The sequence below is a fragment of the Tarenaya hassleriana genome, unplaced genomic scaffold (genome assembly GCF_000463585.1).
Source record: "Tarenaya hassleriana unplaced genomic scaffold, ASM46358v1 Cleome3, whole genome shotgun sequence".
In the NCBI taxonomy this organism is placed as follows: domain Eukaryota; kingdom Viridiplantae; phylum Streptophyta; class Magnoliopsida; order Brassicales; family Cleomaceae; genus Tarenaya; species Tarenaya hassleriana.
Genome location: NW_010966177.1, coordinates 2611454 through 2638134, shown reverse-complemented (window position 1 = coordinate 2638134; position 26681 = coordinate 2611454). Strand labels below are relative to the sequence as shown.

The window sequence follows — 26681 nt, the reverse complement described above, 5'->3', positions numbered from 1 at the left end:
TATATATATGTATGTATATATATAAATATTTATATATATGTATATGTATGTATATATGTATGTATATAAATATTTATATGTATAAACATTTATATATGTATATATATTAATGTTATGTAATATCAGAAGTTTAACTTGGAGCAGTTGGATGATTGTCAATTGGAACTCCAGGGTTAAGGAGGATTGAGCTGGAGCAGTGGAAGGATGGGTGACCTACTGGGAAGTGAGCTGGGGGATCGGGATCGGGATAGATGTCGGGGTCGGAGTTGGGCCGGGGGATCGGAGCCGGAGGTCGGGATCCGGGATCGGGATTGGTATCGGGATAGATGTCGGGGCCGGGGTCGGGATCGAGAATATATTTTGAATTTTTTGTTGGAATGTTCCAACGGATTGCGGTTGGAAATTCCGTTGGAAAATTCCAACGGATATCGGTTGGAAATTCGGTTGGAAAATTCCAACCGATAAATCCGTTGGATATCCGTTGGAAAATTCCAACGGATTGCGGTTGGAAATCCGTTGGAAAATTCCAACGGAAAAATTCGTTGAAATTCCGTTGAAAATTCCAACGGTTTTCCAACGGACACCGTTTTCTAACGACGAAATTCCAACGGATTTATCCGTTGGAAACGTTAATTTCCAACGGAAAAATGGTCATTTCCAACGGATTTGCCCGTTGGAAATGACCATTTTTTTTGTAGTGTTCCAATAAATTATTAATGATAATATTATTTTTATCATTAAATAAATGTATATATGACTTTTTATCTTTTTTCTTAAAAAAATGTGAAATAACCTAAAACAAATTATTGGAGTACTATTATTATTACCATCAATTTTTTTTTCCTTTTTTTGTGTGTGTAATATGCATGCACTATGCACAAAGTTTTATATAGAATATAAGCATGCATTGGATCTGATGATAATTATTACTTATGATATGGATATTTTAGGTATGCCTCCCTTTCAAATTAACTGGCGTTTTAATTTGTAAATTTCAAAAAAAATGAAAAAAAAGGTCATATATAGAAAACAATATTTTATTGGAATTTGATAGTTTTTTTATTAAGAACAATATTGAAAAAAAAAATTAAAAACCTTTTTAGAAAATCTAAAATGATAATCATTTGAAAACATAAAAAATAGTCTAAAAAATCAATTAATTTGTGCAGTCCACCAAATTCTTTTCCTTTTTTTAACGATGGCATTTTAAAAATATATTTAATTTTATGTATGATATCGTGAATCATTTTAATCAAATTCTGCATTTACCTTTGGAAAAATTTAAGGTGTTGAATGACAAATGATTTTGGGAGTTTTTGGATTTAAAAACTCAAAAAATTGTCAATCAAGTTTTTTAAATTTGGTTTTCCTAAAAACCAGAAAAACCACTTTATGGAAAAATTTGAACTAAAAACTAAAAACCACTTTTTTTTAGATTTATAAACTTTCAGAATCCAAAAGCCAAAAACCAAAAACCAAAAACCAAAAACTAAAAACCAAAAACTAAAAATTAAAGCCAAAAACCCAAAATAAAAACCAATACTATTCAAAACCAAAAGTTTCCAACACAAAAATTTACCACTATAATTTACCACTATGCATTGTCACGAACATATCGCAAACTATAAAAATAACTATATATATATATAATATATGTTTTATATTATCTCCATATATATATATATGCGCTTAATATATATCGAAACAGAAAATCATAACTTCACTTCATCTCATAGTATCAGTCTTATTCATGAACTGAATTTTTTTTTAAACACAAATTTCGATTAATTAATTCGATGGAGAAGGATGGAGGGTAGGGGGATGGAGCACGATGCAACAGCACTGGTCGGCGATCTTCCATCCCATACACTGGCCGATGTAATACCCTTCTCCCTTGCACATGTGGTCGCAATTCGGTATGATTGCGCACGGCCCAAGGCATTTCATTGGCGGCTGAGGCTCCCCTTCTACCCCTCCCCCTACATGAATCGAATTTATAACCTCAAACACAGATGATACCGTAGTGATTTTAATTCATACGTATATGTAGTAACTGTGTATACATACATATATGTATATATAGACCGACTGACCTGAGATTAGGAGTAGGAAAATGATCGAAATCGCCATGGAGAATCCCTTATGTTCCATGTTTTTTTTATTTCTTTCTTGATAATGGGACTTGTTATTATTATTACTAATGATATGTCTTTCTACGGGTGGTTTAGTTTTGAATTATAGTATATGACGTTTTATAGTCACATAAAATTTGGTGGGTCACCCATTTTTTTTTTTTTTGAAGTAGATAAGCATGCACATAGCTGTGACACGATACAAGCATGCATTGGGTATGTTGTAATTAATCATTAATTTGCATTTTACTGCTATTAATTTTGCAATTAAAATAGAATCTTGTGAAGTGAAAAAAAAAAGTGTATATTTCTCATTGGATTCACCGTCAATGGGTGGGTTTTTGTGAAACTTTTTTATTAAATCAAATAAAAAGGCTATACGAAATAATAATTTATACCGGATCAAGCCGTAATCAAGTGTATGTCGAATAAAACACTTTTGATTGTAGATTTCAATTTTTACAAATGATTTATAAAATCTTTGCAGTTGGAAGAGTCTTGAATTCGATTTTTTCATCTATTTATATTAGAAAAAAAAATCCATAAATAGCTGACGCTCTTAGCTTCTTCTTCTTCTTTTTTTAGCAATGCCCGCTCCCTTATTTTCGCTGGTATTTATATGTTTATTTATTTTTTAAAATTATTTTTTTTGGTGGCACTACATGTATTTTTTTTACATTTAAATTTTATATATATATATATATATATCATATGGATATACATTTTTGTATAACTGATATTGTTATAAGTAATTAATTTCAAAGAAAAATTAATCAGTTATACTTTTTTTTTTTCCAAGTTTGTTTTTCAAAGAAAATATATAACTGAGCAACGAGGAGTTCACTCCATATATCAGGGATTCCGGGTGAGCACCAATGATAACCAATTATCATTTTTTTTTCTATGTTAAACAAAAATTTGATATCTTTTTTTATAACAATTATATAAAAAAAATATAAAAAAAATATTTAATTTAAAAAAAAAGGAATAATCCGTGAAATCGTGCGGATCTTTTACCTGATCATACGTAAAAAAGCATACAAAGTTTATAGATTTGCCACATAATTATTTCATCGCGTACTATTTTTACTTAACTATATAGAAAGACATGTTTTTCATCAAGATCACGGACGAGGCGATGACGAATTGAACTCGGGAGGATATGAGAAGCAACAGCACTCATTAGGGGATGTCAACTTGACGCACGTGCCGGCCAGAAACCCGAGATCATGGCAAGCTCGTCCGCACTCCGCCACCACTTTGCACGGTCCGATGCATTTGGCCCACGGCACCGCCTCTACTGCTTGTCCTAGAACCCCACGAAATTCGATCCACCGGTGAGTCACATTATATATCATGGTTTTCTTATAATGATGAATATAATGGAAGCGGTGTGACTCATAAGTTGATATATAGACCTCGACTTGCCTGGATTCATCGGCGAGAGAATGATTGAAATCGCCATGAAAATGCTCACAAGCACGTGCGATAATTTCTTCTGATCCATGTCCCCCCCCCCCTTCGACAGTGACGAGTGGGTTTGCTATATTACGCTACTATATACGAGCTCCTTCTATTGTCTTACGTAACACCAAACATTGAATATACGTATCATATATATATATATATATATATTCGTATATATAATATCTGAATGCGCCCTCCGCCACCACGTTGCACGGTCCGATGCATTTGCCCCCCGGCACCGCCTCTACTGCTTGTCCTAGAACCCCACGAAATTCGATCCACCGGTGAGTCACATTATATATCATGGTTTTCTTATAATGATGAATATAATGGAAGCGGTGTGACTCATAAGTTGATATATAGACCTCGACTTGCCTGGATTCATCGGCGAGAGAATGATTGAAATCGCCATGAAAATGCTCACAAGCACGTGCGATAATTTCTTCTGATCTGATCCATGTCCCCCCCCCCCTTCGACAGTGACGAGTGGGTTTGCTATATTACGCTACTATATACGAGCTCCTTCTATTGTCTTACGTAACACCAAACATTGAATATACGTATCATATATATATATATATATATATTCGTATATATAATATCTGAATGTGTGTATATATTTGTGTTAACACACACCTTTTGTTTTATTCGATTGCATATCTGACACGGCATTTACTATCATCGACCATCTGTATAAACATAGTTATTGCATGCAAGAGAGATAAACATCGGTTACAAACAACAAGAAGATAGACAGAACAGAGAAGTCAACAAGGCATAGACAAAGATTCTCTCTCATTTTTTTTTCTAAGTCCTCTCTTGTCTTTGTTCTTCATTTTTTGTTATGAGTTTCAGTTCCCTTCTAGGTTTGGAAGTTTCTGGTACAAAGAAGATAATTTATACTTGTTACAGATTTAGATTCGACGATACAAAAATTTCTGATTTTTGTTGAAAACAGTGAGTTGAAGACTTTAATTCGGTCCCCATAAAAAAAATCCTTCTCATACCATCTTACAATAATTAGGTATAAATATTTAGGTTATTCAAATCAAATGTAAAGTATATCTATTTATATAGTTCATGTACCAAATTAAACTGGACTAATCAGAATCGATATTTTATTAGGCACCTTAAAGAAATTTGATTACAAAGAAAATTGATATTCATTTTTTTTTTATTTTTAATATATATTTTGTTTTATCTATAACAAAAATAAGATGCGGTGGGCTTTGGGTGGTAACCCTAATGGGTTAAAAGTAACAACTTGTTTTGGGCTTGAAATAATGGCCCATAGTTGTAAGACGAAAAACTAAGCGAATACAAAACTCGGAGAAGATTTAAAAAAAAGAAAAAAAAACCTAAAAATTTTTGGATGTGTAATTTGGAGTAATATTAATTTATAGAGGTACCTATTAATTTCTAAATTTGTTAAACAGTTCTATAATCATCCATAACGTTAATTGGTCAAAAAAACAAGTTGATTGATCCGACGTAGCGCATGACGTGGCGAACCAACTCAGAAAATTACTGTCACGTATGCAATTTTCAGTTCTTCAAGAAACCAGCTTTAATCATGGCGTAGATTTTCGTCACCGCTATCATCATTGACGGCGTCGGCTCTCCGGGAGGGATATAGGTTCAAGAGAGCGATTGTGGTCGGGAAGAGTCTGGCGGTACAACTGCGGCGGTGGCCCCACCGATTTACGACGAGGAGGAAGACGAAGAAGGAAAGAGGCGTGCCTCCTCCTCCTCCGCCGAGGCCGGTGCATCCCCTTACCTGTCGTCTCACCTTGTCCGATCCATCTCATAGCCTCTTCTCCGAGATAACTCAATTTTTTCTCTATAATTTTTTTGGTTTCGTGTGGATGGTGGGAAAGTGAAAAGAAAATTTGTTGGGTTTGACAATCTTACTGGCACCGGGAATTGCATACGTTCGATTAAAGCCGTTTCTCGAAGAACCAAAAATTGCATACGTGCCAATAATTTTCTGAATTACCTTGTCATGTCACACACCATTTCAGATCAGTCAATTCATTTATTTTTACCAATTAATGTTATGAACGATTATTGAACTATTTAACAAGTTCAAGGATTAATATATTCAATTTTACAAATTTGGAAATTAATAGTTCGAGAATTAATAGACATATTTGCAAGTTCAAGAATGGAATTATTCCAAATTACAAGTTTAAAAATTTTTAAGGTTTTTTTCTTCTAAAAAACAGTTTTTTACCCAATTCATTTAAATAACATTTAAATTTTTTGCTCAAATTAAATTACTAAAACGAATAAATTTTTAAAATTTTAAATATTTTTTAACTAAAACAATATAATTAATATTAAAAGATAAAAATTGATTTATTATAAATTAGGATATATGAATCACTGTTTCTTTACAAATAATAGATACTAATTAAAAATGCAGTGACACCTTATGTTGTCATAAGAATATATTTTACTAATCAAAATTTTCTATTTTATAAATTGCTATTCTGTTTTTTTTTATGTAACCATTTATATGCATTTGACTCAAATATTATCTTTTCATAAAAAAATAATCACAATAAATTTTCAGTGTATATTTAATATATTTATGTTAGTTTATGATAATTATATTTTCTTTAATGCGATTCTGTGTTTATGATAATTAATACTTTTAATATAACAACTTTTGAAGAAATCCTAATTTTTTATTTTAAAAAAGTTTTATTGATAAATTTATAATTTTTATAAATAAAATTATATTATTAACTCGAGTTTAAAAATGATTGAGACCCTTTGATCCTATTCTTACGTAAGTCTACCAATGATATGTATTTTAACTATGTTTTTTTTATTAGAGGGGGGCGATTGAAGAGGATATATAGTTTGTTAGTGTTTAAGGTTGGCTTTCTTAACATTTATATTTTTTTCTAAATTAATCTAGAAAATGAGGGATATTAAATTAAATAAAAAAAAGTCTTATTTTGCTAACTATAATGTTTATTTCTACATTAATATAGAATATTTTCTGGTTGTCCTTTATTTCAATCCTTGTAATTCCTATTTAAATCATTTGTGCCATATATTCTTAAGAGAACATACAAAATTAGGAGATTATACGGTTCATTTACTCATCATTGTGACATATATAACCTTGATCCATAACTATAACATTCCACCCACACCACGTACGGTCGAAGACATTTTTTTTTCTTTCAAGAAACATATATGTTGTGTTTTATTTCAGAGAATACAATGGAGGACGATGACGGAACATGAAATCACGAAATAGGGGCACAGCTGGAATTATTATTATCTTCGTGAACTCCTCACTTGCAGCAGCAGCGATCGTCGTCTCTGCAGCCCCCTGTAGAAAATCCTACCTTTTGGCAAGTCCCGAGACAGTCTTTGATCGCCGAGCATTGCCCCAAGCATCCCGGCCTTTCCCGGTGGCCTTGCTGCGATCCCGCCCTGTCGACGTCTGCTTTGCAGCAACATGTACCGTCGTCTCTGCAGCCCCCTCCGTTAAAAAATCCGGCCTTTTTGCACGTCCCGTCACAGTCTTTTATTACCGAGCATTTCCCCGGGCATCCCGGCAACAGAAGCTCCCTTCTTTCTCCTTGCCATGGGCGGATCTACTTGCACATAAGTGGGGGCACATGCCCCCATTCACATTTTAAAAAAAAGAAATATTACTTATAGTTTTAATTAAATTATAACAATGCCCCCATTAAAAATGAAATGGTGCCCCCTCATTTTTTTAACCCTAAATCTTTTTTTTTTCAATTTTTTTTTCTACCAATTTTACATTCTCCTTCATTTTTTTATATTCTTTACCAACTCCAAATTAATTCTGTTTAATTTTTTATCAAATAAAAAAATAAAAATCCAATAATAATTAAATCCAAAAAACTAAAACCAACAAAAATATATAAGTATTCTGGATTTTATTTTAAATATTTTTTTTATCTTTTATTCATTTATTTCTAAATATCTATCATATTAATAAATTTGTTTTTATACAAATCTCATAATTGATTTAACAGAGAAATCTATTGAGAAATTTCTCAAAAAAATTTACAGTGTCCAAAATTTAATGATCTATTTAACGGAATAAATTCAAAATTGCTCATTTATATGACAGTTTTTAGTCATGTTAAAATAACTTTGCGTAATCGGATTGGTGATCAGCCTTTGAGTGATTTTCTAATTTGTTTTATCGAAAAAAATATGTTTGAGATAATTATAAATGAAGTTGTTAGGAATAGATTTAAAAAAATGAAAGATCGGAGAATTTAGCTATATAATGAAAAATATTTTTCTGATAATATATTTTTATTAGTTTTTTATATTTTATATCATATTTATATTTGTTGCCCCCGTTGAAAAAAATTTCTGGATCCGCCACTGCTCCTTGCCCTAATTGATTTCCATCAATTAGTTTTCGAGAACGACCACTACATATATATATATATGTAGATGTATATATGTATATATACACACACACAAGCCTCGTCTCACTTTGATTCAAACCCATTTCCGATCTAATGTTTTATCTATCTTTCTATGAACATCGCACAACATTAAGAATTATGGATAGTTAGAGTTCCGTAATATGAAATTCTTTAACGGAATATTGTCGATGATTACGATATATCATCATCGTCGTCATCATCCTTCTCATCTTCAAACCATCACATGACCAAAAAACACTCAAACGGTAACACAAATATGAGTGAATACAACCCTTTTCCAATGACATTATAGCCATTTCTCTCTTTTCATTTACTCTTTATGAAATAGATCATATGAAACATGATATTGGATACCATCAATGATATAGATATTTATTTTGAAATAATTAATAGAAGAAAGAAGGCAAGAAAAAGAAAACAAAATGAATTACCCGAAATCAGTTGTACGAAGGCAAAAGAAATCATTATGAGTAAGGCCGTTGAAAGAGAAGAGAATTTCATGTTAGCCATTGAATCTTGTGAGATACCATACCACTAACTATATGGTGTGTGTGTTTGTATAATTTTGTGATCTTGTTGTTGTTATGTATGTGTATATATAGTGATATGATTATCACCATGAGTCATTATAATGAAAAACCCCATCAATTATGATATTTATATGCTAAGAAATCATCCGTTTTTGGTAAATGTTCAAATATTTGGATTTTGTCTCCTATTTCACACCATATCAATTATATTGCCTGAAAACTGAAAAGGGAAGTGTGCGTTGGAAAACCAAAAAATGCTGTAATTTTTTCGATTCCAACTATTTTTAGACAACTGAATTTCTCGAAACGGAGACAAACCGAACCGAATTTTAAAAAAACTTAAAAAATCAAAATTGTTTTAAGAAAATATAATTTTTTTAATAAAAACCAGAACTGAACCAAAATCAAAACCAAACCGAACCGAATATAATATAATAAGTGATTGGTATCTATTTTGTAAAACTGAAAAGAATCAAATCGAATTATTCCAGAATCGAATGGCCATCCTACTTATTCCTCTTTTCTTTTTATTCATTACCCCACTTTTCACGTGCGAAAAGACAAAATCCGTAACGCTATAAATCAAATTCGGAGTGTAACGCTATATTGATTTAGCTTAACGATGAAATGAAATTATATGGACCGGGCTCAAAAAATTTGGGGTATCGAAAATCAGATTCGGAGTTAAATTTGTGGGTCTCATATATCCAAAACATCTGGGCATGCATCCATAAGTAAGTTTCCGGAAGATATTTTTGTAATTTGATAATAAAATCGGATTTCCCCTAAATATATGTAATTTCGTTTTTTGGATCCGTAAATGGGATCCGAATTCGAATTTTATTTGTGAAATACAATAATAATCTTACATCACTAGAATTTCGGAAATAGAATTAGTCTGAAATTGGTTTAATTAAAAATATTCGGTTATCCAAAAATAATAATTATTGGCATACGCATGTGTATACATACACGTATATGTATACATAGTTTCATATATATAGTAGGAAAGGTATAATTTTATAGGTTTAGAGTTTGCAACAACATAGAGGGTAGTTTCCAGGAGCGCCTTTCTCACAAACTCCTTGTCTGTAATTCTGGTCAAGACAGAACCTGTTACATCCTTGGTAATAGTTCTTGCAATAATCAAAACACCCTTCGGGTCCTTGCAAGAACACTTCCCTTGCACTTGCACTTGCACTTGCACTTTCTCCTTCCCCTGTTCATCACCATTTTCATATGTAACATAACAATATCATATCATATCATGATGAATTTAAATTACATATACCCCAAATTTGGGTGGTTTAATAGTAGAAGAACATACAAAGTATGCTTCGGTTCAATTCCAAACATGGGGAGGGGTATTCACCCGGATTTTCCCGATCCCCGAAAGATATAGTTAGGTCAAATACACTACAAGAAAATCCTCGTATAGCTACGGAACTTGCGACGGAATGCGACGGAATGCGACGGAGACGTTGCCGTCGCAATAACAAACATTATTTGCGACGGAAATTTCCGTAACAAATGCTAATTTTAATTATTTTTAATTTAATTTATTTATTTTTCAGAATTAGCTACGGATTTGCGTAGCAAATGCTAAAGGTAATTAATCTCCTCCTCATCATCATCATAGCACAAAGCATGTGAAATCCCTTCCTCTAAAGTTTGAGTACCATAAAATATTGGTCTATATATATAATTATATATAGCTCAATTTCATCGAAACGATAATATATTTATTTTATTGATATTGATACGAAATTGTATTCTATTCCGAAATACATATGAGGCCACATATATATATCATGACATCATTCAAATAGATGGAGCGTCGCTCTCGGGTTGAGAAGAATTTGGGGGATTGCAAACGCAACCAAAAACACGCTTCGGGCCCAAAAACGCCACGCACACTCCCCCCTTTTTCCCCTTGGCTTTGCATGACTTGCTGCATTCTGCGTTATTGCACGTACTTTGGCACGATGCTTCTCCTGTTTATACATACATATACGTGTATATATATATATATAATGTTAATATCCATCGATTTGTTAATGGAATGATTAACATTGAAATTGAATAAAGAAATCAGAGCAGTTACCCGAAAGCAACAGCAGAAGAACGAAAGCAAACAACAGGGAAGAAGTGGCGGAAGCAGACGAAAACCTCTTGCTGGCCATTGTGTTCCTCTGAAGATATATATCGCAGTGATTCTTGGTATATGGTTATGTATTTGATTTGGTGGACCTACGGTTATGAGAGGACCCTATATATATACACGAGAAAAATACGTACAATCATGGCTAGTGTGAACCCGTATATGCCCTCTTAAAGGGCAGTCCAAAAGAATAAGATTCGCCAAATAAAAATTTAATTCGTGCTGGATCCTCTCATTATGGCAGCATTTTCATTAGCCCTCTCAAGATTCCTTTACTACCTTAACTTTCTTCCTTTTCTCTTTGACTACACACACAGACACACGTGCATGCACACACACATGCATATATATATATTCATAAAATATCGATTCAAAATATAACATTTTTAGGAGGGAGGTATACATCAGTTAAATGAGAAAAGAGGAAAATGCTAGCGTTATAACAGTTTCTGTTGTCTCGAAAGTCACAAAATTTTATGTGAATTAATATAGATTTGATTTGATTTAAATGATTTTGGTGAAGCAAATTGTAATAAGACGCAGATTTGGATTAGTTTTGGGCTGACAATGTTTATAATAAGATCTGTTAATAAATCATGTATTCATATAAGTTTTTATTTCTTCGTGGAATCGATTGGGTCCCGTGTCATTCATATAATATGGTTAAACTTCTAAATGTGCAAAAATTATTCTATTTGCAATGAATTAACACGGCATGTCATACTCATACCGTCAGTCGCAATCAAGCTCTCTCTCAATTCATTCAAAAGTTTGTTTTTCTACACAATTTCATGAATTTCCCAAAAAAAAAAAATTATATATTTTCTAAAATTAAATCTTCTTAAATATATATTCCTAATATGATAAGAGCATTAATTAATACCCTCTTGATCCGGCAAATTTAGTCATTACACACGTAAGTAACTTACCTTAAACTCATCATACAACACCCGCGACCAAAGGCTTAATATATAGCCCCATAACCATCAACATAAAAGAATAAAACCAAAAAACACAAAAAAATATTATTCACAAACGTTCTAGAAGAAATAAAATGAAGCGTAGTTCTAGTAATATGTCCATCACCCTTCTTCTAACCCTAACCCTAGTGAATTCTGCAATAGCCGAGTTGAGCCCTTTCACAAAGTTCCATGTCAAGATAGTGAACTTGCTGCCGTCGAACAAATCTCCTCTCGTGGCCCACTGCAAATCGAAAGACAACGACCTCGGCATCAAATCCCTCCCGACAAACGGCGAAACCCAATGGGGTTTCCGCGTGGATTTCCTTAACTCGACCCTCTTCTTCTGCAGCTTATCGTTCAGCCACGGAGGAAGAGTTCACAGAGCTGTCTTCGACGTGTTCAGGGCGAAAGAGGAGTTTGTGACCGACTTCTGCGGTTACAACACGTGCACTTGGATCGCCCAAGAAGACGGGATCCACGCCTATAATTCGAAGACCGAGGTTTCTCATTTAGTATATCTGTGGACGGATGGTGGGTCGGACGATATTAGTCCGGCCGCGGATCTTTGAAAGTGTCGTCGGGATTGAATTTTGTTTCCGGCGTAATAAATGGTGTTAATTATGGCATTTTGTTACCGTGTATTACAAGCTATATATATATATATATATATATATATAATACCATTGTCCCCTCTGGAATCTGGTAAAGTGGTTAAAGAACTCATAATTCTCCAATAGATCATAGGTTTGGTTCCACCTACCAATAAATTTATCATCCTTTGGATGATTTATATGTTTCATGTGGTTTACAGACTATTATATAGAGACTGTGGTTGGGTTTCTTCGGTTGTAAAACAAAAAAAAAACGTAAGAATCAATGAATAAATTTTTGGGAATAATCCCTAAAAAAACTTCTTGCAAAAAAATATACAATTAAATATTCAACTTGCAAATCTATCATTTAAACCCCAAACTTGCAACATGTAACTTAATAAAATCTCGAACTTATAAATTGTTACTCTAATGACCCGTTGACCGATTTGACCACAATTTCAGGCGATCGAAAATCCACGTTGGTCCGGAAAGCTGATGTCAGTCCATAGAACTAATTTTAAATGATTTTTTATTTCAAAACTAGATTTATTTATTCTCAAATTGGATTAAATTTTGACCGAAAAAATGCTGATGTGGCAAAATGTGAATTTCCGATCGCCTGAAATTGTAGTCAAATCGGTAACGGGTTATAACGGTAATAATTTATAACTTCGAAGTTTTATTCAATTACATGTTACAAATTTAGAGTTTGAATGATAATTTTATAAATTAAAGTTTATTTGTATATTTTTTTTTATAAATTCGAGGGTTTTTTTTAGGGGTTTTCCAAAAATTTCATGTTTTATAACATATATTCCGAATATGGTAACAGGATGAAGCGGTTCCAATTTTATAGAGAAAAGAATTAATGAGCCCATTTATGACGTCACGGCCCAGCCCATTTAGGTATTAATGATAATAGAAATTACGTTCACGCATGTATCATTAAGCCTGAAAATTATCATTTTCTCACACACCGACTCCAATCCAGAATCCCCGAATCGATCGGGTAAAAAGAAAAGTCTCAAAACCCATCGATATCCAAAAATGGATGCGAGATCGCCGGATAACGTGATAGACCCGCCGCTGAGGGAGCTAGGGTTCGAGTTCGAGGAGGCGTCCGCCGTGAGGGTCACCGGACGCCTCGCCGTGACCGCGAAGTGCTGTCAGCCGTTCAAGGTGTTGCACGGCGGGGTGTCGGCTCTCATCGCCGAGGCACTCGCCAGCACCGGCGCTGCGATCGCCTCCGGCTACAAGCGCGTCGCCGGAATCCACCTCTCGATCCACCATCTCCACCCCGCCGATCTCGGCGATTCCATCCTCGCCGAGGCTTTTCCCGTCTCCACCGGCAAAACTATCCAGGTCCGTCGATATGTAATATATTGTACGTGTGTGTGTGTATACGCTATCATATGTTAGGTATGCCTCATATTCGATTTCGTTTTCATAATTCGATGTGAATGAAAAATTATGGGATGGATTTTGTCCCTGCGAATTTTGATCCTCTATTGAGGTTTTGAACTGCAAGACAAATTTCAAATCTACCCTCATGTTGTACGTGTTATTTATTTAATACCCAAACTTTACACATTCAAAAACGACCAATACGACAAAAAAAACGTATTTGAAATTTCCAAATGTTTAAGATTCTGCGTTTTAACATCACAATTAGCTAAAACACCGCATCCATATCATTCTTTTTGTTAATTTAATTTAATTAAATCAGGGCATAATTATACAACATTTGATAATTAAGATACAAAATATATATAGAATTTGGATATTGAAACAAAAATTTTAAACCTTTCAAGCTTGAATAATAGTTTTTTTTTATTAATTTGCTTGGCGCAACCTCTGTTCTTTCACCATCGAAATTATGACCTTTTGAATTGTATTTTGTAGAATATTATTTGCTCGAATTTTCCCAAAACCTGTTATTTTCTTAGCCCACTTTGTCTTTGTTCTTCCCCGTCAACTCTCGACGTTGACTCTTTTGGACATATGCTTAGATTTCTATGCTCACGCGCTGCTGAGTTGACTCTACTCGAGTTCTATCTATATTCTTTTTTTAAAAATATATATTCAGCTGTTCTTTTATTTGGTTCAGTATAAATTTTTTTTTCGTTAGAAGTTCAAAAATTATAAATTTTCTAAAAAAAGTTCATTTTCTTTATTTTTTATTATTTCTATTCAATATTTATTTGGTTTGAGGTCAATTTGGTTTTTGTAGAATTGTATTTAGATACAATTCGATTTCGAGGCTTGAGGTTAATTTGATTCGAGATGACAGTATCTTATTCAATTGGATTCAATCTCCACTTATTAGTATTCTTTCATAACATTTAATAAATCTGTTATCTTCATATTAGAAAATGGCCTTTTAATCACGTTAGAATTCTATGTGGTTATGTTTATAAAATATAGAGCAAAAGAATTTGATAAACTTTGGTCCTCAATTATTATTTGAACTATTATATTTTTTTTCTTAACGTTAGGATAATTGGAAATATTATGAATAGGTGTGGGAGGTTCGGTTATGGAAAACCGGGAAAACCGGCGAACCGGAGAAGAAGAGGATGGTATCGACATCACGTGTTACACTCTTCTGCGGACTGTCTATACCGGACCATGTCAAAGACGCTCCCGACAATTTGAGGAAGTTTGTCTCCAAATTATAAAATCTTTATCTTCAAATTATAATATTCACGGTATTAAATAACATAATGTCAAAACTTTTCCATTTCGCGGCGAATAATTATGCGAATTTCCTTTTCTAAAATAATGTAATAATAAAGTGAATATCTTTCAATTTAATTTCTCATCATAATTAAAATCGCTACTAGAATTTACATGGTGTGAGTGAGTTGAAATTTAGATTATTTTACATTTACCAAAAAAAAAAGATTATTTTTTATTTGATAGTATTTAAGCTGTTGATGGTTTTGCTAGGGCTTTTTGTTTATAGTAGAGGATATTTCAATCCTAATAATTTATACAGTATTTACACTCTTTTGCCCTCAAAATAAAATTTCACGGTGCTCATATTCATAAGCCTCGATATTTTTTAACCGTTCTTATATTTATTTCACATTCTATTAACTTAATTTTTTTTTTTTAAATATCCAACGGGCTTTTATCCGTTGGGATTTGATTCGGATTTATATAAAAGAACCTAATTGTCATCTTGGTTCAACTTATGGTCGTTATTAGATTATTTTTTTTATGGAAGTAAAACGTCTTTATTCATTTTAAACCATCGTAGATAGACTTTTTGTATAATATTATGGTATGTAATATTTGAAGATTATAAAATTCAATTAAATAGCTTATCCATAATCATATGTGAAACTCGCTATTGGATAATGGATTGCTTTGATCGCTTGTATCCACGCGTGTTCCTGTAACCTGTCATGTAGTTAAGGGGTTAAACACCATGCCGTTTTCGGGACTTCCACTTCGAGGGTCTGTCGTTTTTTGTTGGGCACTCGAGAACTGAAGAAGCACTGGGATCAGATTATCAGTACATTTCAATAATATCAAAAGCCAAGTGGAAGAGAATCATAAGCGTCGACCCGTTGCTGGACGAAATGCTTCTCTGGGGAAGCATGTCGACGAAGATGAGCTTCGCTTCATCTACTCCCGCTGTTTTCATTGCGAAGATACCCGACAGGAGGAGTTACAGTACGAGGATGGTCAATTGCAGCGCCGCCGGAGCCGACGGCGGACGCGGCGGCGGAGTGACCGTGGGAGACGAGGTGTTCTCTGTCACTACGTCGTCGAAGTACGTCGATTATCTGGGTCAGAGTACCAAGGGTGATTTGAACCTCAGTCTAGATTCTCTTCAGTCTTTTGGTACGCATCTCCGATTTCCTTCAACTAGTTTTCGCTGTTGATTCCGAGGTTTGAATGAGGAATTGCACGAACAATGGGAACTTTCTTGCAGTTGTATAGGAAATCGATTTTGGGTGTTGCTCGAATATTCAGGGGATGTTGTGTTATGAGCAAAGGCCGAATCTTTACGGGGCCCTATTGCTTGTATTATCTATTCAGATTATGTTTTTCCCCTATCCTTTTTGCTGATTATGACGAAAAGCTTACTTTTTTTATGGGTGGTTTGATACAGTCCTTTGTTCGAAATTGTAACTTAGCGTATATTCATGCAGGAATTGATGGGCAAGCTACTTTGAAGGGTCCAATCGAGGAGGTTGCTAGGACAGAAGCTCAAGCGGCTGAAAATCTGATTAGAGACCTGGGTATCCCAGTCCGTAATCTGATCCTCATCTTCTTTGTTATACATCTTTTGTGTTTTGTCCCTTAATGAAGTTGATTTCCCTTGTATTTAGCTGCCGAGATGCGTGGTTACTTGTTCATGTGTACTAGATCTTAATGGGGATGTTTCTCCTTCTGTTGAAAGCCTTCACTGGTTTTACATGGCTGTTTACCATACTGCAGGGTCCTTTTTCGGCAAGACACTCGCCTCGTGGTATATTCTGTAGTCGTACATTGAATCTCCGGTCCATTAGTGCGATTGGATATGACATGGATTACACCTTGATGCATTACAATGTCATGGTGAGTTCACATTTTGCTATTATGCATAATCAGGAAGATCATATGTTTTACTCCTTGAAAGTACCTCCATAATTTTTGTAGCTGACATGAACTAATCGCCTTACTTCAGGCTTGGGAAGGGAGGGCTTACGACTACTGCATGGATAATTTAAGGAATATGGGGTTCCGAGTTGATGGGCTGGCTTTCGACCCTGACTTGGTGATGTGTTTATTCTTGTGAAAGTTGAAGGATTCTACTTAGGCTACTACCTGTTTTTTCTTTTACTTAATCTCAAAATTATTTCTTTTTCACATTAGGTTATCAGGGGTCTCGTGATCGACAAAGAGAAGGGTAATTTGGTCAAGGCCGATAGATTTGGCTACGTCAAGAGGGCCATGCACGGGACAAATATGTTATCGAATAGAGCTGTCAGGTATAGTCGATGATACAACACCTCTGGTCAGAGGGTGACCTGTTATATAGTTCTATTTATGTTCTTTATTTGAGGGATGACTAATTTTCTAGCTGTGACATTGTAATGCTTGAAAGTGAGATATACGGGAGAGAACTAGTTGACTTGCGCAACCAAAGCCGTTGGGAGTTTCTCAACACGTTTTTCTCAGTCTCAGAGGGTGTGGCTTACATGCAGGTACTTATATTATTACCATGACATGAATGGCTTCTGCTGAATGTGGTGTTCCTTTAACATGATACCACAGTTCTTTTCTTTGGACATTCTTTTGTCTGCCATGATGTTATTCCTCGGATATTATTCACGACGGCATCCCCAGTTGATGTTCTTGTTATCCCATGGATTTCGCATATTTCAGATGGTTGATAGATTCGATGAAGGAGCCATTTCAGCGGATCTCGGTCCTCTTGACTATAAAGGGCTCTACAAGGTTTGTATTTCTAGCACCTTAACTTCATTTTATCGAAGTTCATGCATTTTTCTTAGCTCCTGTCTTAAGTTTTGCAGGCTGTTGGAAAAGCACTCTTCAGAGCACATGTTGAAGGACAGCTTAAGGTTTGATAATTTCTCAGTTCATCTCGCTAAATATTTTTTGGCTGAAGCCCATATAGTGATTATTAATTGTTGTGCAGCACGAGATAATGTCCAGTCCTGAATTATTTGTGGAACCAGACCCAGAACTACCTTTAGCTCTTTTGGATCAAAAGGAGGTATATATATCAGTTGATCTCCGAGTAAAATGTCTTTTTTATTACGGTTTCTGTAAGTAATGTGGTTGTGTCTCTGCACAGGCTGGTAAAAGGCTATTGCTTATTACAAACTCGGATTACCAGTACACAGACAAAATGATGAAGCATTCGTTTAATAGATACCTTCCCAATGACATGGGCTGGCGGGATCTTTTTGACATGGTGAGTAGTGGGCTACAGATAACGTTTCGTATTTTTCTCGTTAATTTCCTCTTCTTTCGATAGTGTGTTCCTGTTCTTGCTTGATATTGACAAGCTCGGTTACATATGCATAGGTTATAGTTTCTGCTAGGAAGCCGGAGTTCTTTCAGATGTCACACCCTTTGTACGAAGTGATGACGGGTGAGGGATTAATGCGTCCATGCTTCAAGGCGGAAACAGGTGAAGAATTCTCATTGTTTTTTTCCACCACGAGAATCTCGGGTTTTTTTCCCCAGCCCCCAAAGCTTACCCCTTTTTACTGCTCTATCACCCTTCGTCTAATACAGGAGGCGTTTACTCGGGAGGAAGTGCTCAGATGGTGGAGAGCTCACTCAACGTCCATGGAGACGAGATTTTGTATGTCGGTGACCACATCTACACTGATGTCAGTGTATCCAAAGTCCATCTCAGGTGGCGAACTGCACTGATTTGCCGTGAATTGGAACACGAGGTTTTGAATCATCGGTCCCTGCTTTCCCTTTCGTTTTTCTTTTTTACGATAAACTTGCCTAAACAGATTATTGATAAGCGGGAGTGGCCTTTGTCTTAATGACATTCTTGTGCAGTATAAGGCTCTAATTGGTAGTCATGGACATCGAGCTCGTCTAATAGAGCTTATAAATAAAAAAGAGGTTGTCGGAGATCTCTTTAATCAGCTCCGGCTTGCTCATCAAAGACGCAGCCAAGGTCGTCCTGCTCAGGTATAATGTTCTCTCTATATATACACCCGACATAATATAATGATGCGATAAGTCATAATATGCAGAAAAGAGAGAATCGTGGCGGACATTGCTTGCTTGTAATGGTGGTAACGCTTTATCTTGTTGCCTTTTCAGACCCGGGCTGCTACCAAGTTGGATGACAAAGAACTAACGGAGACGATGCAGAAGCTTCTCATTGTAATGCAAAGACTGGACGAAAAAATCGGTCCGATGTTGGAATCAGACGGTGAGCTCTTCAACAAAAGGTAATAACAACGAATACATTTGAACAATATCGCACCACCTTAGATGAATCTTTAAACTCCACAAGCTCATGGCTTTTCTGACCAGGTGGGGCTTCCTCTCGCGTGCGGGTTTTTGGGATAAAAGCCATTTGATGAGACAGATCGAAAAGTATGCACCTTTCCGCACACTTTAGCATACTTCGAACTCCCCACATATAGATTCACGGAATTTGGGGTTGGAAATTGTTTTCAGGTATGCCGATATATACACCTCAAGAGTCTCCAACTTCCTCAACTACACACCCTTTATGTATTTCCGGTCGCAGGAACAGGTAAGAAAACCGCAAATGCCGTTAAATCAAATCTTCGAAACCCGAAATGGGCATTTTTACTCGATCATTCTCCTTTTCTTTTCCTCTGCAGTCACTGGCTCATGATTCTGATTCCCCGCTTCACGATTCAGCCATGGAGAACTAGTTTTTTTGCCCCCGGAGTCGGAGCAGTGTGGTGTTTGTAATGGTGGCTGATGGTAAGTGTGGATATGCCAGAACAGTTATGTATTCCCATACTCGGAAGAGTTTCATTTTGTATGAATATCCCGTTGAATGAGATAAGCCATGGCATGTTGAGGTCTCTCCAATGTGTTGCTCGGTAGAAAACGGCGTGGAGTCCTCTAATGGAAACTAGAAACGGCACACGCTTCTTCCGAATTGCAGCAGGGCCCATGGATTATGGCCCATAATACGTCGGAGCTATATGATCTGGCCCATAATATGTTCGGCCCATAATATGAATTGGATAACTCGAAGACTAGCGGAAGAGAGGTTGTTTGCGGTTTGTGGGCCGACTAAAAATGACGACGTTGGGCCTATGGGTTATGGCCCATAATATGTTGGATTAGGCCTATATGTTATGATCCACATTATAAATTAGGCCTATAGATTATGGGGCATTAATATGTTGGGCTTATAGGTTATGACCAATATTATTGTTGGAGCTATATATCGTGGCCCATAATATTTTGGTCGTATATTATTGGTATTGGTGTTAGGTGCTCAAAAGTGGGAAACTTGTCCGAAACAAGACCCCATTTCTTGATCTCTCTATTTCACACTGGTGGCGTAACCAAAACAAGGTTCGCTAATGTCCGATTTCATCTTTCAGGTTAAACTGCGACGCTTTTTATCCGATTTTGTTAGTTTATTAGGGTTTTTTTTTTCTTACCCTCTTGTTCTTGCACAATCCAGAATTCAGTGGGTTCCTTATTTTATTTCGTTTTTTCGTCTATTTCTCGATCATGTGATCAATTTTTGAATATTAGGGTGCCGTAAGTTGAGATGATCTGGGCTTGCTATGGCATCCGTTGGCTGAAGATTGAAATCCAATTCGAAAGTTTTGAACTTTTCGAGAATTTGAATCTGTGCCCAATTGGCAATTGGTGGTTTTTCTCTCTGTAATGTTGGGTTTCTTTTAGAATTTCCTTTAGGGGTTTGGGTCAGAGCAAAACGGTGTGGAGTCCTCTCATGGAAACGAGAAACGTCACGTGGTTCTTCCGAATCACGGGTCGCATAACCCGAGCTCCAGTTGTACGTAATGCTGTTTGCCACAGGACAAACCGGCGTGCAGTCCTCTTATGAAAAAGTAGAACGGCACGCGTTCTTTGTGAATTAATACATTCCACACCAACAAAACCGACGGCGTTGTAGTTCATATATCGGTCAGGGTGAAAACGAGCGGCGACGGCGATGAACAGGCTGAAATGGCTGTCGGAGGGCGATGTCTGGGAGCTCGACATGTCGACGCCGGTGACACTCGAAGCCACCGCCCGACCAACTCCCGGCGACCCACTTCCTCTGGGTCTCTCCAGAGGCACTCGCCTCACTCGCCCCAAGCAGATTGAGTTCTTCCACCGCTTCATGGCCACACCTCTCATTCCCAGCTTCTCGCCTCTCCGTCCATCCTCCAGAGACGGCGTCGGAGGCGGAGGCGGGCTGTCTCTCCAACGGGTCCTAACTTTCCCCTTCTCTAATAACTGGTACGTGAGCTGAATCCGTCCTTTCTTTATGATACTTTCTCTCGGTTTTTCATCGATGCCCATTTTTCCGACAATCTAGGTTCGTGTCTCTTCTGGGTCAGTTCGATGTTCAAAGATTTGTGTCAGAGATGAAGAAGAATGGTGGTTTTCATCGAGGGTCGTCCGCAGCTTCTCGTTTAAACACCTTTGTTAAGCATATCCAGGACAAATCGTTGTACGCACTGGGTTTCTGCTCCGAGTTTTTGTTAACACCAGATGATACTTTGCTTCTTAGCTATGATACTTACAACTGTGATCTTGAGCAGAACCCGAGGGCCAAGGCTGTCTTCAATCACAAGGCAATTCTTTGTTCACCCTTTTGATTTGTTGCCCCTATTGATTTTGCCCAATGTGGTTGGAATTTTGGTTTTCTGGGATTAATATTTGATCTGGATTCAGGAATTGGGTCAGTGGGCAAAAGTAGTTTGATAGTCTCATTCATTCTGAAAATGCAGAATCCTATCACGCTATACTGTGATTCTTCTGAAACATTTCTCCTGTCTTTATGGTGTTTCAGTTTCCGCTTCACACATTGAGCGCAGAGGCAGTTTGGCCTGGACTTTTTGTTGATAAACATGGTGACTATTGGGACGTCCCATTCTCCATGGCTGTTGATTTAGCTTCCCTTCCTGCTGTGTCTGGTCCGAGTTACCGTTTCTGTTTGCATCACAACAGCGGGCATCCTAAGAAGCTCAATGGAGATGTTACAGAAGAAGTCCCGACCACTCTCCTTCCTGGTTTGTCTCTTAAAACTGCTGTTTCTTATAGGACAAACATGGATATTTGGCGGAGTAATGCTCAGAAGCTCGGATCCAGCAAGCCCTTTGACATTTTCCTCTGCGATCCTCGTGTATCAATATCCGGGATCATTGGTATGATGAATTTCTTTAGCTCTTTTAAGAAATCATTCTTATAACTATTATCAAGATCGAGAATCCACCCCTACAACCTTTGGGTGTGAATCTCACCCTCCGATTCAGCAGCTCTATAATTAGGTATCGTAAGGGATCTTTTGGTTTCCTTATTACTGCTGAATTACTAATTTACTAATTTGTTTTTGTTTAATGATCATATAAGAAAATTCCTTTTAGATGCCACCAGTTGCGAGTCCTATGTTTGATTAATAGTGCAAATTAAGCTTCTTGATGTTACTGCTAACTTTCATAAGTACCACAGGTGGTGTAATGACTGCTGCATTTGGTGAAAATTCAATTAGATCGAAACTTCAAGGGGATTCTGATGGTATTGAAGGATTATCTATTCATTTTCCGTCGCTAAAATCCGGGTTCTTAGCTGATGGATTTGGGCGGGCATCGCTGACAGCTCAGTATGGGAACTTCCAGAAATCGTTCTTGGATCTCACCCGGTTTCATGCTAGACTGGACTTCCCTAAAGGTCTTAGGTTTGCTTCCGGTGCCTTTAGTATTGCGCAAGATCTTTTCAATTCTCAGCAGCCGAAACTAGAAGCATTCCAGAGAATCTGCCCTGAAGTTTCGGTTTCTCTGCAACAACAGGTAATCAAGTGACTGTTCTGATTTCAGCATCAACTTTCAAGTGATCAGCCACGAAAAAAGTCGATAACTTTTGGCATGAACTTTGTTGCAGATTATCGGACCGTTTAGCGCGAGAGTTGAGTCGGGAATTCAGATCGATCTTAAGAACGGAGCTAATCCCATCTTGCACGTGGATAATTCGATATTTGCCGTGGAATATGCTCTTCAAGTGCTCGGTTCTGGAAAGGCCGTTGCTTGGTATTCACCGAAACAGAAAGAATTCATGGTTGAGCTTCGTTTCTACGAGATATAGCTTCAGGAGGTTATATAATGTGATCTGATAGGTTCGTTCTAATATATCAACAAATTCATCCTTTGAAGGTAGCTTTCGGACAAGTAAATAGACAAAAAAAGTGTAATACTTTTCACTGAAATTACCTTTTTTATGTGTCTTGCGAGTAGCCATTGATGTGAAACAGAAGGTGGTTCAATAGAAGGGAAGCCTATGCATGTTTGATGTCCACTGACATCTTTTAACTATCATATACGACGGCTACAATACGCGGAGATACACAGGATGAAACTAGACGCGAAGCACTGTATCCTGAGTTCCAAGATACGATAAAACGCTGCGTTTTAAGCGTTACCCCGCATTTTCGAAAGAAGCGAACGCGTAACCCAGCGTCTCTCTCTGTCGCTGGACGCTCTCGGTCTTTCAGAAGAAAAAGGCTCGAAATTTGGAAATTTGCCAGAAACAAGACCCCACTTTTCTTGATCTCTCTATCTCACACTGGCGTAATCAAAGGTTCGATAATGTCCGATTTTATCTTATAGGTTGGTTAAACTGCGATGTTTTTTTTTCCGATTTTGTTCATTTATTAGGGTTTATTCTTATCTTCCTCGTTGTTCTTGCGCAATCCAGAATTCAGTGGGTTCCTTATTTTGTTTCGGTTTTTCGTCTGTTTTTCGATCATGGAATCTTTGGATATTAGGGTGCTGTAAGTTGAGATGCTCCGGGCTTGCTGTACGCATCCGTAGGCTGAAGATTGAAATCCAATTTGAAAGTTTTGAACTTTTCGACAATTTGAATCTGCCCATTTGGAGATTTTTCTCTTTGTAATACTGGGTTTCTTTCGGAATTTTCTTTTAGGGATTGGGTCATGGCCACGAAGAAAGTCATAGCAATATGCCAGTCAGGTGGAGAGTTTGTGACGAATAAAGATGGATCGTTATCCTATTCGGGAGGCGATGCTTACGCAATAGATATCGATCAGAACACTTCGATGAATGACTTTAAGTCGGAGTTGGCTGAAAATTTCGGGTTTAGTTGGGAGATTATGACACTCAAGTACTTTCTTCCAGGAAACAAGAAAACCCTAATCACCATATCCAAGGACAAGGATTTCAAACGCATGGTCAGTTTCTCCGCCGATGCTGGGAGCGTCGAGATCTTCGTCATTCCTGAGGAAGCCACCGCTAGGAATGTATCCAACATGCCAGCCAGTAGGTAGATATATGTTCTTGTTTCTGATTGCAAAGCATGTTCTTCAAGTTTGGCCTGCCAGTAAATTCTTCTGCATTGCCTCTTACCTTGATTGTTTTCTTGTTTTTAGAGTTGGTTTTTCTTAAAGAAGACTATAGAGTTGCTGCTGTGTTGTAAATGATAGAATTTTGACTTGTGTGAATAATATGCATCATTGCATCAAGAAAATGAATCTTGAGAATTCGAAAAGAATTTCGTGCCATTTATGATTTATTATTGAATGAATAGAAGTTGCAATGATTTTTTTTCCAGCTTCTAATGAATTGATGTGTGGATATGGTTTTCCAGGTCAAGTAGGACAACTGCCTCGGAAGCTGTGGTACCTGTAGTAGTTGCAGGCGATGATGTTGTAGGAGAAGACATGACAAATGATTTCCAAATCGAAATGGCAATGCCAATGCCAGACGAAAGCCCTTTGCCGTGCAATTTCATTCTGACCGACGAGAAACATCACAAAGCAGCACAGCAGTGGGAAAACGCCATCACGGGCGTCGATCAGAGGTTCAGCAGCTTTACCGAATTCCGGGATGCGCTTCACAAGTATTCAATCGCTCACGGGTTTACCTACAAATACAAGAAAAACGATAGCCATCGTGTTTCCGTGAAATGCAAAGCTCAAGGTTGTCCATGGCGGATTACTGCATCGAGATTGTCAACCACCCAATTGATATGCATCAAGAAAATGAACCCGAGGCATACATGCGAGAGAGCAATTGTTAAAGCGGGTTATCGGGCAACGAGGGGTTGGGTCGGAAGCATCATAAAGGAGAAGTTGAAAGCCTTTCCGGATTACAAGCCAAAGGATATTGCTGAGGACATAAGAAGAGAGTACGGAATTCAATTGAATTACTCGCAAGCATGGCGAGCGAAAGAAATTGCCAGAGAACAGCTCCAAGGCTCGTATAAGGAGGCATATAGTCAGCTACCCTTTTTCTGCAACAAGATCAAGGAGACGAATCCCGGGAGTATTGCCAGTTTCATGACAAAAGAAGATTCTAGCTTCCACCGTCTTTTCATTTCTTTCTATGCTTCGGTATCCGGGTTCAGACAAGGTTGCCGCCCTCTCCTTTTCCTCGACAGCGCTGTCTTAAACTCCAAATACCAAGGAGTTTTCCTTGTTGCCACGGCTCCCGATGCCGAAGATGGCATATTTCCGATAGCTTTTGCCGTTGTGGATTCCGAGACCGAGGAGAACTGGTGTTGGTTCCTTGAAGAACTTAAGTTGGCGCTGTCTGAATCCCGTGGGATCACATTTGTTGCGGATTTCCAGAATGGTCTGAAGGTCGCATTGTCTCGGGTCTTTGAGAATGGACACCATGCCTACTGTCTACGCCACCTCGCCGAGAAACTAAACATGGATTTGAAGAGGCAGTTCTCTCACGAAGCAAGACGGTTTATGATCAACGATTTTTATGCGGCTGCTTATGCCCCGAGACCCGAGGGCTATTCCCGCTCTCTGGAGAATATAAAGAGCATATCGCCAGATGCATTCACATGGGTTGCGGAGAGCGAACCGCACCACTGGGCCAATGCCTTGTTCCAGGGAGATAGGTATAACCAGATGAACTCAACCTTCGGGCTAGATTTCTACAGTTGGGTATCCGAAGCACACGAGTTGCCGATAACCCAGATGATCGATGAACTTCGAGCGAAGATGATGGAATCGATCTACACCCGTCAGGTGCAATCCCGGGAATGGGTCACAGCCCTCACACCGTCCAACGAGGAGAAACTGCAGAAGGAGATGGAACTCGCTCGGTCGCTCGAGGTGTTTCCGCCTCACGGGACCTTGTTCGAGGTCCACGGAGGGGAATCCATGATCAACATAGTGGATATAGATCAGTGTGACTGCGACTGCAAGGCGTGGAGACTCTCGGGATTGCCCTGCAGCCACGCCATTGCAGTGATCGGGTTCATCGGGAAAAGCCCTTACGAGTATTGCTCCAGATACTTCACGGTAGAGAGTTACCGGTTAACGTACGCCGAATCGATCCAGCCTGTTCCAAACATAGACAGGATGACGGATGAACCGGCGGAAGGGGGGGTTTCGGGGACGCCGCCACCGACGAGGAGGACGCCGGGAAGGCCGAGGACGAGGCAGGTGGAGCCGTTGGATATGATCAAGCGTCAGCTTCAGTGTAGTAAGTGTAAGGGCTTAGGTCACAACAAGAAGACTTGCAAAGCTGATTCCTTTGTTTAGGACAGGACACATCCTATCCTACTTTCTAGATTAGTTTTGTTTGTTGTCTGATGGATAATTATAGATTTTAAGATATGTTGATTTGGTTGGGGGTTTAATGACTTTTATTTTTTCACACTTGCGTCCAAATTGGCCTCGAAATCTCTCAC

General features: G+C 37.4%; 5 protein-coding genes and 2 long non-coding RNA genes across 12 annotated transcripts; 5 read left to right on the top strand and 2 right to left on the bottom strand.

Moving 5' to 3' along the window:
* Positions 1–1697: 1697 nt before the first annotated feature.
* On the bottom strand, positions 1698–2224 carry LOC104818937. The gene is made up of 2 exons (XR_772734.2): positions 2094–2224; positions 1698–1979 (listed from the first exon to the last, which is right to left on the bottom strand). It is a non-coding gene; the product is annotated as an uncharacterized LOC104818937 (long non-coding RNA).
* Positions 2225–10306: 8082 nt separating this feature from the next.
* LOC104818934 lies at positions 10307–10839 on the bottom strand. Its single transcript, XR_772732.2, has 2 exons — positions 10691–10839; positions 10307–10580 (listed from the first exon to the last, which is right to left on the bottom strand). It is a non-coding gene; the product is annotated as an uncharacterized LOC104818934 (long non-coding RNA).
* Positions 10840–11764: 925 nt separating this feature from the next.
* On the top strand, positions 11765–12454 carry LOC104820113. The gene has a single exon (XM_010550486.2). It carries the CDS (start codon positions 11802–11804, stop codon positions 12276–12278), a length of 477 nt encoding a protein of 158 aa, XP_010548788.2. The 5' UTR covers positions 11765–11801; the 3' UTR covers positions 12279–12454.
* Positions 12455–13250: 796 nt separating this feature from the next.
* Positions 13251–15116, top strand: LOC104818933 (1,4-dihydroxy-2-naphthoyl-CoA thioesterase 2). Its single transcript, XM_010548739.2, has 2 exons — positions 13251–13664; positions 14822–15116. Exons 1-2 carry the CDS (start codon positions 13350–13352, stop codon positions 14978–14980), a joined length of 474 nt encoding a protein of 157 aa, XP_010547041.1. The 5' UTR covers positions 13251–13349; the 3' UTR covers positions 14981–15116.
* Positions 15117–15733: 617 nt separating this feature from the next.
* LOC104818932 (5'-nucleotidase domain-containing protein 4) lies at positions 15734–19857 on the top strand. Its single transcript, XM_010548738.1, has 17 exons — positions 15734–16154; positions 16466–16563; positions 16755–16874; positions 16984–17073; positions 17172–17287; positions 17404–17503; positions 17685–17756; positions 17834–17881; positions 17959–18036; positions 18118–18237; positions 18351–18456; positions 18564–18727; positions 18843–18977; positions 19113–19243; positions 19329–19391; positions 19476–19554; positions 19646–19857. The coding sequence occupies exons 1-17, from the start codon at positions 15890–15892 to the stop codon at positions 19697–19699; spliced, it is 1839 nt and encodes a 612-aa protein (XP_010547040.1). The 5' UTR covers positions 15734–15889; the 3' UTR covers positions 19700–19857.
* A 440-nt stretch (positions 19858–20297) lies between these two features.
* Positions 20298–23595, top strand: LOC104818928 (protein TRIGALACTOSYLDIACYLGLYCEROL 4, chloroplastic). The gene is made up of 6 exons (XM_010548731.2): positions 20298–21257; positions 21337–21595; positions 21814–22168; positions 22473–22810; positions 22902–23133; positions 23252–23595. The coding sequence occupies exons 1-5, from the start codon at positions 20968–20970 to the stop codon at positions 23100–23102; spliced, it is 1443 nt and encodes a 480-aa protein (XP_010547033.1). The 5' UTR covers positions 20298–20967; the 3' UTR covers positions 23103–23133; positions 23252–23595.
* LOC104818929 (protein FAR1-RELATED SEQUENCE 4-like) lies at positions 23508–26647 on the top strand. Of its 6 annotated transcripts, none has more exons than XM_019203193.1 (4): positions 23508–23594; positions 23940–23986; positions 24152–24296; positions 24621–26647. In XM_019203193.1, the coding sequence occupies exons 2-4, from the start codon at positions 23950–23952 to the stop codon at positions 26530–26532; spliced, it is 2094 nt and encodes a 697-aa protein (XP_019058738.1). In that variant the 5' UTR covers positions 23508–23594; positions 23940–23949; the 3' UTR covers positions 26533–26647. The 6 variants fall into 6 exon arrangements, with proteins under 6 accessions (XP_019058738.1, XP_010547034.1, XP_019058739.1 ...); XM_010548734.1 differs by having other exon boundaries at positions 23533–23623; XM_010548732.1 differs by having other exon boundaries at positions 23940–24296.
* The last annotated feature ends 34 nt before the right edge of the window (positions 26648–26681 follow it).